The sequence below is a fragment of the Salminus brasiliensis genome, chromosome 8, assembly GCF_030463535.1.
Source record: "Salminus brasiliensis chromosome 8, fSalBra1.hap2, whole genome shotgun sequence".
NCBI classification, from domain to species: Eukaryota; Metazoa; Chordata; class Actinopteri; order Characiformes; family Bryconidae; genus Salminus; species Salminus brasiliensis.
In genome coordinates, this window is record NC_132885.1 from 39,333,495 (window position 1) to 39,350,491 (window position 16,997).

The 16,997-nt window shown below is 44.4% G+C and overlaps 1 protein-coding gene across 1 annotated transcript in view; it reads left to right on the forward strand.

Annotated features, from left to right (window-relative positions):
* Positions 1-4,100: 4,100 nt before the first annotated feature.
* Positions 4,101-16,997, forward strand: part of efnb2a (ephrin-B2a) — a 25,776-nt gene continuing 12,879 nt past the window's right edge. Inside the window, exons 1-2 of the mRNA XM_072686569.1 lie at positions 4,101-5,284; positions 15,812-16,095. Coding sequence (XP_072542670.1) covers positions 5,169-5,284; positions 15,812-16,095 — 400 coding nt within the window. The 5' untranslated portion in view covers positions 4,101-5,168. The remainder of the gene's footprint in view (positions 5,285-15,811; positions 16,096-16,997) is intronic.

Below are 16,997 nucleotides of genomic sequence, written 5' to 3' on the forward strand. Positions count from 1 at the left end.
GACTTGTAAATCTCAGCCTTGCAACCCTAATAGATTCATATACCAGGTAAAAGTGCCCAAATCTTTCTGGTCAAGTGTGAACAGCAAAAAAACACTGAATCTGACCAGTTGTGATGCGATTTTGGGTCACTTTCAGTGTCTGGTATTAAATTCCAATACGGAAATTCGCGTATTTTTACGTCAATCTTTACCTTTACGTCAATCTGACTGGGGGGCGGGCAAGTGAAGTGTTTCGCGCATTTAGGAGCGTGAACTGTTCGGCTGACTGTCAGATATGGGCCACTTTACTTAATGTGCGGACGTAGCCAAAGACTGCGCTCTTGGCTCGTCTTCCACTTTTGTGATTTTTGCTGTGAACCTTTCCAATTTGCATCACCTGGCCTTTCCTAATGACGGTCAAGCACAAGCCATGGCCCTCACAACCAGGTCTGAGACCTTGGTAGAAGTTACGAGAGCGCAGATATCTTGGGGTGTCCAAACTTTTGCATAGTGCTCCTTTCCTTTTTTGTGTCACTCTTAGCTTTGTCTTTCAATATACTCTGCATGTCCAAAAGTTTGTGGACATGTGCACGCACACAGAGCTTCTCTAGTCTCTGTAGTGAAGTGCTGCCAATAGATTAGGACTATCTGGATCCGATTAGCATGAACCTATTGGCATAGAGGGGTGTTAAGCTCCCTGGCGTTGAGCTGTGGAGCGGTAGAACTAACGGTGTTCTCTGGAATGATGGATTGAGCTTCCATCTAAGACCTTTGGGATGAGTTGGGGGCAAGGTCTTCTTCCCTGGACAGTGGAGACAGTTACTCCAACAAAAGCAGGATCAGCTTTTATAATCCCCTCGATTTCAGAAGAAACAGTTAACGAGCAGGTGTCCCAATACTTTTGTCCAAATAGCACAACTCCGGTGATCATTTCGGCGAGCCAGCTTCATCAGAGCAGGGTTTTGAGGGTGCCTTGTTGTCTGCGTGTTCCCGTCAGACTGACGTCATCCAGGTTTGCATGCTCATATGACACCCCCCCCCCCCCCTCACGCACGACCTGTAAACGTGTCCAACTGGAGATTTACACTTTTAAAATGAGGTTGCTTTAATGAATGGGCCTCAGTCTGGCCCTCTGCCCCTCAGCCGAGCGTATTGGCTCTGATCAGTGGAGTTTGTGATGTGTGAACTTTGTCACCTCCACCATAACAGTAGATTTTTTTGTCCCCCCCAGGTCTTTGAATGTGACCCCTACGCTCACCCCATGCAGGGTAATGGATTTAGCACCCCGTCTATGAGCCCGGAGTGGGGCTGCGGTGTTTCCTGACTGGACTGTTCCTCACGGTTAAGGGTAGTGACTCTGTCCCTGTCTCTCTCTCTGTGTGTGTATTTAGCTCAGTGTGGGGACCAGATGTCCAAATACTTTTTTATTTTTTTTTGTGGATGGGGTTAGGCGGAGATGTAAGCGCCTCAGAAAGGACAGGAATGCACACTGACTAATGCGACTGAAGTCACATGGGCCCGAGCAAAGCCAGTCTTTTATTGAATTTAAGAAAAATTGAGTTTTGTCATTGAGGAGGTCTATTTTCGGCATTGTCCAGCGTTATGTAGAGAGTGCACTTTTATGACTCTGCTCACGCGGGACGGTTTCAGCTGAGAATTGAGTTTATATTTGATATTTCGGCCCGTCTGGCCCCGGTGTGGCCCATGAGGGTGTTGGGTTTGACCCCACTCCGCTCCCTCCACTGAAAGACCATGCATGTTTACATGGGTACCATTACAGTTTTAAGTGTTTTAGACTAGTTTAAGCAAAATATAGAGTCACACAATAAAATGTAACACTTTTAAAGACTTTTATTTTGAAGCTTACCCTCTTTACTCGGACACAGTTGTCTGATGGGGTTTTGGCCTGCTGTAAACCAGGCTTTTCGGCCTCCAAAGACAACAGTTTTGAACAATTGACAGCAACTGATGGCCCACCATACCTGAATACACACTACTGACAGGGTATAGTCCATCAGGGGGTCCTGTAGGAGAGAGGGGGGGGGGGCATGAAGGTGTTTTTGCTTCTTTTGGAGAAAAATGGATCAGACCGTCGCCATCAGACTGATGTGCAAACTGGCGGTCTGAGTTTAGGAGGACACACACACACACACACACACACACACACACACACTTAGACTGAGGGGAAACACCACCCAGTCTGCTGCGTTTTCTGAGCGCGAGCTTCCACCCATGAAACATTACAGACTCGCGCGCGCCTTTATTTACTACAATTAAATATTCGTATTATTATTATTATTATTATTATTATTATTAATAATAATAATAATAATAATAATAATAAAATGCCCATGTTATTAATGTTATTAGTCATCTATTAATAATTAAAATTCTTTATTTGGGTCTGTTTTTTTTTTTTGTTTGTTTGTTTTTTTTGCTTGAAGCTGCGCTAAAAGGATGTAAATGGCACGAAATTTGCATAATAAAAGCCTCTAAAATTAGTGTATATAAATATTATATTTATACACTGTAATGATCGGTGATTGTAATATTATCAGGATGACCGTTTATAATAAGTTATTAGTGTATATTTAGAAGTTTATAGCTGTTTACGTTTATGCTAGATTTATATATTACGTTATATATTATATTTTATTTTTTGTAAGTTTTTTTTATGTGCACTTTCTACATTTGCATTTTATTGGCTTATGTTGAGTAGCATTATAAATCAACTGGCAGAATGATAATAGTTTATACTAGTTGGCTTTAAATAAATAAATACTTTATTATATATATAAAAAATAAATGTGTGGCTGATTTCTACTTTACAGATTTAAAAATAATAATAAATAAAAATGAATAAAATCCACTCGGTGGTTTTTGGGCTCCTCGTTGCTGCTGCTGCTGCTGCTGCTGGGTCGGTCCGGCTGGTGAAGATCAGTCCGGGGTTTTCGGGCTCGTTAGACCCGCCGCTCCTCCCTCGTGTGTACCGAGCAGCTCCGGCCGCTTACACAGGCCTAAACACACACTCCCCGGCCTGTAAGTGTGTGTTCGCTGGCATTCATGATCTCGGTCAGTGTGTGTGTGTGTAGTATTACAAATAATAATAAAAAAATAAATCAATGTATTAATTAATTAATTAACACAATAAACCTATAATAATAATAATAATAATAATAATAATAATAATTCTGAATACAGTCAGTTTAGCTCGCCTCTGGCTTTTTTATTGTTATAAAAACTATAAAATCTACTTTCTAAGACTTATTAATAATCAAATCCATCAAACAGTTGTTTCTAAACATTTTAAATTAATTAAATAAAAATGTAATAATATAATATGTAATAATCTGTATATTTAATTTCATTATTTTAAGTAAACATAGTGTGAATTAATAAATGTACACGTAGAGGGGTGTGTATATATGTCGAATACAAATATGAAAATTAATTATAATACATAAATATATTATTTTATAATAATTAACAACAGTATCAGCCCCCCCCCCCCCTTCATTAAACTACTCACACTCGAGCTGACTCGAGCTGCTCGTACGCCGCTGTGCTGTGCTCCTCCGGTGGGGGGCGCTGCTGTCCGCGGAATGATCCACGGTCCTCGCTCTCGCTCCCGCTTAGTCTCCGCGAGCCCTCTTCATTAACCGCGAGAGAGAGAGAGAGAGAGAGAGCGCGAGACAATGAAGCGAAACTACAAAGAAAAATTAGGCTTATTTTTCCCCTTTTTTTAAAAAATTAAATTAAATGAAATTAAATGAAATTAAATAAAAATATTTATAAAATTATTACTTTTATTTTTCAAAATAAAAGTTCGCGCTGACCGTTAGCCGCCGCGCGCTGGGCGTTTGAGTGTGACGATGACGCAATAATGGAACACTGACCTCTTTATTAAGTCTAATGTTTTTAGTGTCTCTCTCTCTCTCTCTCTCTCTCTCTCTCTCTCTCTCTCTCGCGCGCTCGCTCGCTCGCTCGCTCGCTCTGACTGACAGCACCGGGCCCTCCCCCTCTCTCCCCTCGTCCAATCCGGTCTTAGTGGGCGTGTCCGCGTTTCTCCCTCTCCGGGTTTTTCTCCGGCGAGTCGCTCCGCTCACACACTCCGCAGCAGCAGCAGCAGCACGCGCAGAGACACACACACACAGAGAGAGAGAGAGAGAGCGAGCGAGCGTGAGAGAGAGACATAGACTGACACTCATGATCTGATGATCGCGCTCACCTGAGCCCTGCTGCTCCGCTCAGCCACCTCCATTCATCCCTCCTTAGTTTCCTATCATCACCTTCATCCATTTCAGCTCGTTTCTTCGCTTCGTTTCTCAGTTTTATTTATTTAATTTTTTTGTGTTTTTTAATATTATTCATTTTTTGGGACATTTATTTTCTTGTTTTTGTGTTTTTGGGGTCCTCCTGCCTGAAGCCTGAAACGGAATATACCTCAAAACAACAACAACAAGAAGAGGAGGAGGAGGGAAAAATACACCAAAAAAAGCGAGAATCTGCGCGCGCGCGCGTGTCCTGGTGCGCGTGGTTTTTCCAGCAGAAAAGCACGAACGAGGAGCAAGAAGACGCGCCGCGCGCTTGGATTTTAGTGCATTTATTAATATTATTATTATTTTATTATTAATAATAATAATATTATTAATCCTCGTGCCGGATTTAACCTGCCTGCGTCCGGATCTGCGCGCGCCTCTGGGGAATGGAAATGTACTTCAGCTGGTGACCGAACGGAGACTTAATAAGACACAGACACACACACTTCTTCACTCTGCGCGCGCGCCGGTGTGTGTGTGTGCGTGCGCGCGCGCGCGTGCGTGTGTGTCTGTCTGTGTGTCCAAATCTTCTTTTTTCCCCCCCAATTCAGACTGAATGAGAAGAGAGACTTGCGCGCGCCGGAGTGCAGGCTTTCTCTGCCGGACTGTCCGAAGTGTGTGTGTGTGTGTGTGTGTGTGTGCCGCAGGAGTGTGCGCGTGAGCGTGTCGCCATGAAACTGCCTCACTCACGCGCTTAACAGCTGATTTTTTGTGACATTTTTTAAATATTACTATTATCGTCATTGCTGCGTTTTGGTGCTGCCTCGCGACCGACTGGAGTGAGGATACTGCGTCTGGGATACCGCGAGCGCGCCCGGGTGCGAGTGTGTGAGTGAGTGTGTGTGTGTGTGTGTGTGTGTGTGTGAGATCATGGCGGAATCGCTGCTCTGGAGGTGCTGCTTCAGCGTGCTGGTGGTCGTGTGCGAGCTGAGCGCGACCCGCGCGATCATCCTGGAGTCCATCTACTGGAACACCACCAACACCAAGTGAGTACCATCCTTCTGGGTCTGTCTCGCGAGTGCACGCGCACCGGGCACGCGCCCGCTCGCCAGGCTGTGGTGCAAACTGCCTTTAGTGTGTGCTTGACGGTTGAGGGTCACGGCACCAATTATAATGGTTTTCCGAGAAAAAAAAAAATTTTCAATAATTTTTTTTCAACCTTAATTATAAAACAAAAAAATAAAGTAATTAGTTAAATTTGTTACGAAAAAATTATTTAATGTATATTTAATTTTTTTAAAATTTTCTTGCCGCACTCTCAACTCCCTAGCCCACTGTACAATTTTTAGAAGCAGTTTTAGGCCTAGGCTAAAATGAATTTTTGCAAGTCATCCCCACCTAAATCGCCCTAAAATATGTGTTCATTTAATCCGCCTGCAAGCTAAGAAACTGCAAACCTGTTAGAGCAAAACTCCTAAGACCTAGTTGCAATTAAAATCAATAAAATATAATTTTTAATATATATATTATAATATTATATACTTGCCATTATAGCCACAAATGTAATAGCAGTCAGGTTTGTAGGGCCGTCTAGAGTCCATACCCTGTTGTCCTGCATTAATCCCTATAAAGCCTCGCGTTCAGAGATGAGCCTCAGTCCAGACTCCAGACTAAAGCTTAAAACAAATCAAATCTGCAAGATTTTAAAGATTTGACTTAATTTTTTAATCCGCGTTTGAGTTTAGTGTTGAGTTACTTTTCCACCAATAAGGTTTTGCCTCCCGTTAGAGTTCTAGTCCCTCTTTTCTAGAAGTTTGGTTAGGCCCTCCATTAAAACTCCACTTGTTACGTTAGAGTTCTAGGACCCCAGCTCTAGCAATAGTGATGCCTCTTTTCTAGCAGATTGAGTTGGTTCTCTATAAGCAATCTAGTACCACCCCCCCCCCTTTTTTTTTTTTTTTTTTTTTTTACCAGTGTTTAATCCTAGATTAGGGTTCTTAAATGTCTTCTCCAGCAGTTTTCTAGGTCTGGTCCTCAGTAAGCATTCTAGTTATGGGTTCCCATTAAATTTCTAGCAGGCTTCGGATCTCCGTGATCATTTTAGAACCCGTACCCAGCTGTTCTTCTTTTCTTACGGTTCTTGCACGTCTTTTCTAGCTTCATTAGAGTTCTAGTAGTAGCAGTACGGTTAGATCTTCTTTTAGAGCTCCAGCTTCAGTAGCTAAGTGAAGACCACCTCATTAAAAACTGGAGGGGACTGTAATGAGGCCCACTCACTCACTATCAGTAATGCAGTGAGACTCACCCACTAACTGGTCAAATCTACTATCAGGGATGTATTGAGACTCTCTCTCTCTCTCTCGCTCTCTACCAGTAATGCAGTGAGGCTCGCCCTTTAACCAGTAAAATCCACTATAAGCAATGCACTGCGACTCCCTCACTATCAGTAATGCATTGAGGCTCGCCCACTAACCTGTAAAATCTACTATAAGCAATGCAGTGAGACTCACACTCTCTCTCTCTCTCTACCAGTAATGCAGTGAGGCTCGCCCCTTAACCAGCAAAATCCACTATAAGCAATGCACTGCGACTCCCTCACTATCAGTAATGCATTGAGGCTCGCTCTCTATCAGTAATGCAGTGAGAGACTCGCCCACTACCCAACATTATACAACCCACTTCGCCTTTTTCCACAAAGCTGCTCTCTGAAAACGCATCACGGAGAAACTCGTACTGGCAGATTCTCGCTCAGCAGAGTCCCCTGCGTTCAGCACGAGCTTTTCTCTCTCTCTCTCTCTCTCTCTCTCTCTCTCTCTCTCTTTTTTCTTCCTCTCCTCCAGACGGCATCATTTATCCTCCGCCGTTCTGTGAGATCAGGGCTATCTTTCAGGCCCCCGTGCGGATCCACTGTAGAGCCCCTCGGGTTCTTTCTCCAGGGAGAATGCGCTTCACAAATGCGTTTTAATGAGGCCGTAAACCTATTCTAAAGACGTAGGCCGACCTTGTGGCCCGGCGTGATCACGAAAGGCAGACGAGACGCAGAGGCGCTGAGAACGGCCGGCTTCTGTGTTTCGCTGAATCACTTTCAGGGAGCGACAAGCGACGAGCGGCACCCTAGCCTTGTAGACTTAACCTACTTTAACAGAAGGCTGCATTCATCACACTCGCGTTAAATTAATCATTCAGGAACATCAGCGGTGTCGGCAGTGCCTCGGAAACACTGACCCCAAGCGCGGACGGGGCGATTAGGAGCTTTCTGTGGTGGGATCCGAGGTAGAGTGACGGCGGCTTTTGTTTGGGTGTCTAATGGATATGATCACAGTTTCCTGGAAGACCCCCAGTGTGAGTGAGCCTGAGTTATTAGCACACATCGTGCAGGCCTATAGGCGCACTACCCAGCCAGGTGGGTGTGCACACACACACACACACACACACACACACACACACACACACACACAGTCGGAGGCCGCAGGGTATTCCCCTTGTTTTCCAAGCCTGTGGCACGTAATAGAGGCCCTGTAAAGTCAGCCACACAAGCGCATTACAGCTCGATCACTGTCTCTAATTGTAGATGGGTGGAGGTGGGTGGGGGTTGGGGGATGTGTGTGTCACCTCTGGTTTAACTTACCTATATTATTAGAAGGAGGGTAAACTCCCTAAGCCGCACCGATGCCTGTATGTTGATCACGATGCCGATACGCACCTTTAGAACGTCCACAGATTGAGAGTAGTAGAGCCCAGGGGTGGGCGATGAGGGCATTTCACCGCGATGCATTACTCCACGATACTGTTTTCTGAGCGTATCGTCATCACATAACATTACAGCTTATTATTACATCATATGTAATGAAAATTTTTTGATAAATCACATTTTGGACCCACCTCTACACTCCTAAAGAACCCCTCAAAGAACCATTCGAATGCTTACATGGTTAAGGTTCTTTGCCTGCTTAAATAGGGTTCTGTATGTACAAGCAAAAACCTTGTAGGTGAGGGGTGTAGGGACAAGGATGGGGGGGGGTGCAGACTTCTTAAAAAGTTCTAAGCCTGCTTAAATAGGGTTCTCTTAATGTACTGTGTAAGAAAAGACATCTTCATATGGTTCCATATAGAACCCTGACACCTCAAAGAACCATTTAAGTGCTTAAATAGTTCTTTGTCTAATTAAAAAGGGTTCTAGGAAAGACCTATTGTAGGTATTTTGTTATGTAGCACCACTAATTAGTCAGAAAACCCCCTTTTTGAACTATATAGAACCCCCTTATGAGACTTTGTGGAGTGCCACAGGGTTCTATTGTAGGGCCTCTGAAAGTGATGTCAGTTCTAAAAGTAATGAAGTACGGGCCTACATACTGAGGTTCAAAGGGTTTGAAGGGTTTATGTGGTTAGAGCGCTGCGCTGTTCACCGCAAGGTTGTGGGATCAATACCCAACTCCACTAAGCTGCCACTGTTGGGTCCTTGAGAAAGGCCTGTCTGCTCCAGGGGTGCCGTAGAACCTGCCCCTGAGGAGGGCATTCCGGTGTACCTTATGGTTGTGGGTTCGATCCTCGCTCCTGTCCACTCTCTGCCTGTGAGGAGCTTAATAGGTGAAGAAATAGGTGCTAGACCCTTGCCCCTTGCCCCTTCCAGCAGAAGATCTGAATCATCTAAAGCAGTTGTCGAGCTTCCTGGAAGCTTGGCCCAGGATCCCAGACGGCCCCAGACGGCCTCCAGTGTCGTATTAGCTTGTAGTGAGCTGGCCTCGGTAGGAGAAGCTCTAAATCAGCGGGAGTTAATTGAGCACTGGTGGTTTCCTTGTAAGAGAGTGTGTGGAGGATGTTCACTAGAGAGAGAGAGAGAGTGTGTGTGTGTGTGTGTGTGTGTGTGTGTGTGTGTGTGTGCGCGCAAGTCTGGAAGGCCGGCATCTTGGAAAGTGAGAGAGAGAGAGGGAGAGATCAAATGTAGAAAATCGGCCTCACAGCCTTTTGTGTTGCGAGGCGGACCACATAGACGGACAGCTGTGTGGAGCTACTTGTGTGTGTGTGTGTGTTTGTGTGTGTGTGTGTGTGTGTGTGTGTGTGTGTTCAGCTCCCAAACCATCCGACCCTACTCGCTTGCTTGCTCGCGCTCTCTGTTTACGTCTTTCGCTGCTGTGTGGCTGATTGATAAGTCTCATAAAGGAATCGTCTCTCTCTCTCTCTACATCTTTTTCTCCTTTCCGTCTCCCTCTCTCGCCCTTTTTCTCCCTCCCTCTCCCCGAATCTCTCCGCTAATCCATTTTGTAGTTGAGGTGGAGAAACAAAAGGGAGGTTTTGCTCTACACGATTTCAGTCAAAGGACGGGCGAGCCTCACCCCCCCCCCCCTCTTTTTATTCTCCCCCCCACCTCCCTCGCTCCCTCCCTCTCTCTCTCTCTCTCTCTCTCTCTCTTCATTATGAGATTACATCTCTTTGCCGAGCATTGTGGGCCACTGGCCGGGCCACGTCCATGGAGGCATACACATGCAGATAGTCCATCAGGGCCTGATGAATCGGCCATGAATAATAACCCCCCTAAGTACAACCCCTAGACCCCCACCCAGCCACCCTGCCACCGTTTACAATCCCAGGGAACACTCTATTAGTGTGTGTGAGGAGAGCTGAGTGCTGTTAGACGTTAGCGGAGCTGTGCTGGGACTGTGTTAGGAGCACTCTGCTGAAGGCCAGGGTTCATAAGGCTACCAGATACCTACTGTACTACTGCGGTTATAAAGGCTTGTCCAGCCAGTGCCAGTCGTCGTTATAAGTGTCATGAAGGAGCTGTGCGGGGGTCATGTAGCCTTAATGTAGAGGTGGGAACAGCAACAGCAGTCGTTATCGTGGTTAATTGTGGCATGTTTTTCCCTTCTGTTCCACCTTAAATTGTTTTTTTTTGCAAATATGAAATATTTTATTTTGTCTAAAATAAAAATGTTAAGACCTTAGAAAAAAAAAATATCACAATTTGTATATGTTTGTTCTCAAATGTAAAAAATAGTAAATATATATTTGTAGTTATATACATTTTCCAAACTTAAAAAAGTAAAAAGGATGATTTTATATAATTAGTATATATATATATATATATATATATATATATATATATATATATATATATTAATAAAAGGTTTTCATTTAAGTAAATAAATATATTTATTCTTTTTTTATATAATTTATATATATCCAAAAACATTTGTTCTTAAATTTAAAACACAAATATTTAAATATTTAAAGTTTGAAATATATATATATATATATATATATATATGGGTATATATTATTTCTGTATACTTGCATACATTTGTTCTCTAACAAAAGCAAACAATTATAAAAAAAATATATAAAAATAATAATTATATATATATATATATATACATGCATACATTTGTTGTTAAACCTTGAAAAATCCACAAACATCATTGCATATCACGCATCATAAAAAAGTGAATTATTGACATATTTGCCGTATCGCCCTCCCTCGCCTCTGATGCCGGTGGATAAACCCCACCACTGTGGGAAAGACAGGGAAAGGAGAGGGATGAGCTGAGAGAGAAGTACAGAGGCATGCAGTGCTGATAGGGTGCGCTGAAAGGTGGAGGACAGAAAAAAGAGGTGGGGGTTGGAGGGGGGGGGGCGGTTGTGTGACAGCGGCTTGAATGAAAGTCTGGGATTAACGTGGCATCTGTGGAACTCAGCACTGGAGAGAGAGAGAGAGAGAGAGAGAGAGAGAGGGACACCAGAGTAGTGAGAGAGAGAAAACGAAAGAAAGATGCAGGACGAGTAAAAGAGAGAGAGAGAGAGAGAGAGAATGGTAGAGAGAGGTAGAGAAAGAGAGGAAAGGTCAGAGACAGAGAAAATATATCAGAAAGAGAAAATGGACAGAGAGAGAGAGAGAGTGGGTGACCGGTAGGGGTCATTACAGAAGGCCACGTAGTCTGGGATTAGAGAGAGAATAAAGGATGGCGGGAGCGAACAGACAGAGACAAGAATGAGCAGGGATAGAGTGTCCATCACCACCGGCATTTGCCGCCGGCCTTTAGTCTGGACGTTTCTGTAGGCGGCTGTCTGCCCACCCTCTGTACGTCTCTGTATGACTGGAGGTCAAACCGATCCCCTCTTTCACTTCGCAAGCTCTCTCTCTCTCTCTCTCTCTCTCTCTCTCTCTCTCTCTCTCTCTCTCATTTTGTCTTTACCCCTCCCTGCCCATGCCTCCATCCCGCGTGTTTTCTTTAGAGCCAGGGGTCAAGAGTGCTCCCGGCCCATCGGGACGGGATTAGGCCAACAGAGGCCACTGCTGTCACTGTGTCCGTCCAGCGCTGACCAGCGGGCCACACAGCTAGCGGCTAGGATTAGCAAAGCAATAGTTTCTTTCGGCTGTCGTCACGTTAGCGGTAGCAGCTAACATATATATATATATACACACACACACACACTCACACACCTGTTTACTTTGCTCTTCAGTTTCTTGAACCCGAATGCTGTCTGGAGACTAGTAGCAAACTCTGATAAGAAAAACAGAGGAAGGAGCGGAGGGGGAGGAGGAGGAGGGATGGCAGGGGGAAGATTTAGGGTGGGATTTATGGATGCAGGGATTATCTGTGATGAGAGGGAGAGAAATATGGGAAGGGAAGAAGAGGGATCCAGTGTCGTCAGAGCAGCGGGAGGGGGCGGGGGTGGTTTAAATGAGTGAGAAAGATCTAACGGGCGTCACGGTCATAACTGGAGGAAGTTGCCCCCTGTCCCGAACTCCGCCGACCCAGACGCAGACATGAAAGAGCGAGAGGGCGGAGAGGGAAAGATGGACGGAGAAAACAGATGTGTGCTGTGAGTTTTAGGCTGGAAGGCCTTGTCCATCTATCACACACCTGTGCTACAGGCTTCCTAGCTTCCTTTCGTCACGTTTCAGTGTGTGTGTGTGTGTTTGTATATTTTCAGGATTCAATTTTATGGGACATATATAGAGTATTATGTACATAATCCAACATTATTATTATTATTATATATAAATATGTAGACCTATATATATATATATATATATATATATATATATATATATATATATAAATACATATATATATACATACAACTAGTGAACTTAGGCACCTTACAATGGGCTCCTAAGGCTCACTGATACTCATGGAGGCCACACCTCACAAGTCTTGGTGCCAGATACTACAGGACATCTTCAGAGGTCCTGTGGAGTCCAGGCCTCAACTGGTCAGATCTGCACAAGGGGACCTAGTCAGTGAACTGACAGATTTAAATTAGGTGTGTGTGTGCGAATATATATATATATATATATATATATATATATATATATATATATATATATATATATATATATATAATATCACATTATTACATAAGGTGTGTATATGCTGTTACTACATATATGGATATACAGGGACTATTTGTAAGTGTGTATGTATGTTTATGTATCTTATATAGTATATACCCCACGTCCTCACACTGCATGAAAACAAACCGGCGTGTGTTTGTGTGTGAAAGGCAGGCCGATAGAGTTGCTCAGTCACGTTTACAGTTGATGTCAGTGTGGTTATTTGTCCTCGAGTCTGTCTTTGTCCGCGGCCAGCCGCCCTGCTTTAAACTGTTTCATTCTTAAGTGCGCTGGCAAACACTCTTTAAGCCGGCGTGCCAGAAAAGCATATTTTCACATGTTGGAAGGAGTGTGTGAGTAAGCCGATGAGTCAGTGAGGAAGAAAAGAAGATGAACCACTTGGAGCTGTGGACTCTCTGCGCGAGCGCGAGTGTCTCTGTGTTCTCCCTTTTGCATAGCCGTGGACGTCCACCAGAAGCACAGTGGCCTCGTTTTAGACATTCAGCTCACATTCAGGACACACACATCGACACACTCTCACACACACAGGCCCGCACTGTGGCGCCTCTCCGCAGCTGCAGTCTTGTGGAGCCGAGCTAAACGCGTGGCCGGCTTTGTCCGTCTCTCCCAGCCCCGCACACTTCCAGGGATATTTACGACTCCCGGTGTAAATCACGCGCTGACCAGTGGGGAAAGGAGAAAGGAGGGAAACAGACGGGTGGAGGAGGGGTTCAGTGTGTCTTCTAGAGTGGGTTTAAAGCCATTTAAAAACATGAGATGGTTGCTTGTACCCGTCAGTCCATTCGCATACCTCCCCCTCTGGTAGTTTTCCTACTTTCGCAACATCCATCCCATCCTGTGAACCCTGCTGGAGGTCTGAAGTGGTGAAGTGCTGCCCGAGTGTGGCTAAATTTACACCACGGTCTAATCCCTAACCCAAATGTTTGGTGTCTGCAATCATGCCTCTGTAGTCTTACTCTGGAGCTCCGATACTAATATAACAAAGCTCTTAGTGTTTTTAGCATTGCCGGTGTCCGCCGTTCACAGTAGGCCCAGAAACCCACACAAGCAAGTCTGTTAGAGACCACTGAACATCTCCATGCAGTTTGAGGAGGGTGTGTGAGGACGAAGATGACGGCGATGACGACACTAATGAGAGATGCTAATGGACGTCCGGTTCCTGTTAGATCTGTTAGCCTGCTAGCTCCAGGCCTCAGGCCTTTGCTGATTGGGGGTGGGGGTGGCATGTAGTGGTCGTATTTGTATGTATGTGTGGGTGGGTGTAAGTGTGTGTGGCACTGCCTTTGGGGGTGACCTTGTGTAAGCAGCGGTTAAGTGGAATAACTAAAGCACTGCGGGAGGGTTTGTGCATGGGTGTGGGCTAAAAGTGTATGTATAGAAGCTATTTGTACATATAGGTACATGTACACACACACACACACACACACACACACACATATATATATATATATGTATATATGGTGATGTAACATTGTGTGTGTGAATCATTTTCAAGTACCTTCAGAACAATACAGGGTTCTCTATACAAACTCTAAACAAACAGGATATGGTGTGTTCTGGCAATGTGTGTGTGTGTGTGTGTGTGTGTGTGTGTGTGTGTGTGTCTAATAGCATTCGGGAAGATGCTGACCAGAAGACAGTTTAGTGTTCCATTTGAAAATACCCGAGCTGATAAGCCTGACAATATTGTTCAGTAGGTGCTGCACTCGTACATCAAAGGGATGTGTGTGTGGATATGACTTTATAGACACTGGTGTACATATACACACACACACGCACACACACACACACACACAGTGAGTTCGTGCCTATCCAAACACAGCAGTACAGCAGTAGTGAGATAAGGGCAGGGCAGATAGGGATCTGGTGTTCAGATGTGTTTGTTCCCCGTGCCAGAGACTTCATCAGAGGATTTGCATGAGCTGATGTGCTGTACAGATAGCATGTGAAACGCCTGAGATACACACCAACACACTCAAACACACACACACACACACACACACATGCTCAGAGCATCTTCAGTTTCCTTGGGAATCTACCCTTTCTTGGGGTGTAAAGCTGTGACCTTAAAACGATTCAATTTGATTCTTTAGAAAACGATTCCACACTTCAGGAATTACCAGATTCCACCTGAATTCAATTAGATTCTTCTTTACCAAATGACTCCGTTTCAGTTTTCGAATTTGATTCGATCGCGATTCTTAAGGAAATGATTCGTAGCATCAGTGAATTCTTCAATACAGTTTGATTCATTTACGATTCTTAGCATAAATGATTCATAGCATCGGTGAGCTCTGAAAATTTGACCACAATGTGATTCGATTACGATTCATAAGAAGATGATTCAAAGCGTCAGTGATTTTAAGATGATTTATGTTTTTAAGATGACATAATGTCTCGTTAAATCTCTGCAGTTTTCACTGTGATTCAGTTTGAATTTGATTCTCGGAGAGTTTCGGATTCAGTGGATAATGAAAGGCCAGGTTTCTTTACAATCCTTAGACAAACGATTCAGTTCATCATGACTCCACACATATTTTACCACACTTTCAAGTCAGTCCTTTCAAAAATGATTCAGTTCGACTTTATTTGATTCAGTTTTTCTGATTCATTCAGCCTAAACTACTTACTTACCGAAGTACAATGATATTTGTATGGATTTTCCATATGGAAATAGCCAAAGACATTGATGCATACATGATGGAATATTATTATACTTGATAATAAGCAGATTATTGCAGATTGGTGCATTTTTTATATTTGCTATGTTTACTATACAAGTCTCCTCAGGATTTGCTGTATTTCCCCTCACATCCCTCACCGTTTTAACAGTCTGCTATTAGCAAGACTGACACCAGTCTCGGGTGTGCAGATTCAGATATGCCTGTAGTTTCGCCAGCAGCTGTTGTCTTGACTTTCCCAGCCCCGAAAGAATCGGCAAAGGCACTTTACTCTTCGAGTTGTACCGCCAGACCCGCTCTCGTTTTCCTCCTTAATCTCCGGAGCTCGTTCTGAGCCCGTCCTTATTATTCATAATAATCGATGAATAATTGATTAGCTCTGGTGAATTATTCAGCGCCGCGCTCTTTAAGACCCAGTTTATTTTTTGATCGTGCGAATGTTTCAGTGTTTAAACAAGATGAAGTAACTGGCTTACACTAACCTTTATCCCCCCGGTTTTTCCCCTTATCCCTCCCTCCCCTCCTTCCCTCTGCAGGTTTGTTCCGGGCCAGGGTTTAATACTGTACCCTCAGATCGGGGACAAAATGGACATTGTGTGTCCTCGTATAGAGGGCGGCTCTATGGAAGGAGTGGAGTATTACAAACTCTACATGGTTCCTCGGGAACAGCTGGACACTTGTACGGTCACCAAGGCGGACACGCCGCTACTCAACTGCGTAAAGCCTGACCAGGACGTCAAATTCACCCTCAAGTTCCAGGAGTTCAGCCCCAACCTGTGGGGCCTGGAGTTCTTCAGGGGGAAAGACTACTACATCATCTGTAAGTGCATCAGCCAGTCTTTATCTACCTATCTCCGCCCCAGCCAATCAGGGTTCACACAACTCCACCTCAGCCAATCATAATCCACCTCACAGTCAAACATTGTCTACATAACTCCAACCCCACCCAATCAGTGTCCATAAAACTGTTCCTCAGCCAATCAGAATCCACATATTTATATAACTTAGCGTCCACATAGCTCCACCCCAGCCAATCAGTGTTCATAAAAGTGTGCCTCAGCCAATCATTAACTTGATTAACTCCACCCCAGCCCATCATTATTTACATAACTCTGCCTCAGCCAATCAGAATCCACATATTTATGTAACTCCACCCCATCCGGCGTCCACATAGCTCCACCTCAGCCAATCAGTATCCACATGACCCCGCCCCATCAGTCATTATCCACGCAACTCGTCCTCATAACTCCATCATTGGAGGCCTACAGTGGACAGTGAACGCCTATACTGCCTCAAATGTGACTCTGTCAGAGACGCTCCGTGTTTATGTGGAGTGGCTACAGTCGGGTCAGAGCCGCGACAGCAGGTCGCGTGTGTTTGTAGTTAACAGTTGATTTGGGAGAGTGTACTGCATTAGCCGCTGTTGGCAATATTTCAGCTAGACGCTCCACAGTTTTGTCTGTGGGGTGTAGGTGGGGTCGGGGGTGGTGGGGGGTAATTGATTGTTCCATATGTGAACTGTGAAGAAGTCAAAGTATATTCAAACACACACATAGAAGCAAAGAGGAGGGTTGCATTTGCAAAGCGTTTGCATGTGGGTTGAGTTTTTACATTCAGCCATAGAATAACTGGACGCTGAGTCACAGGCATACACACACACACACACACACACACACACACACACAGGCATTGCTGCAGGCGCACAGACAGATATGTATTATA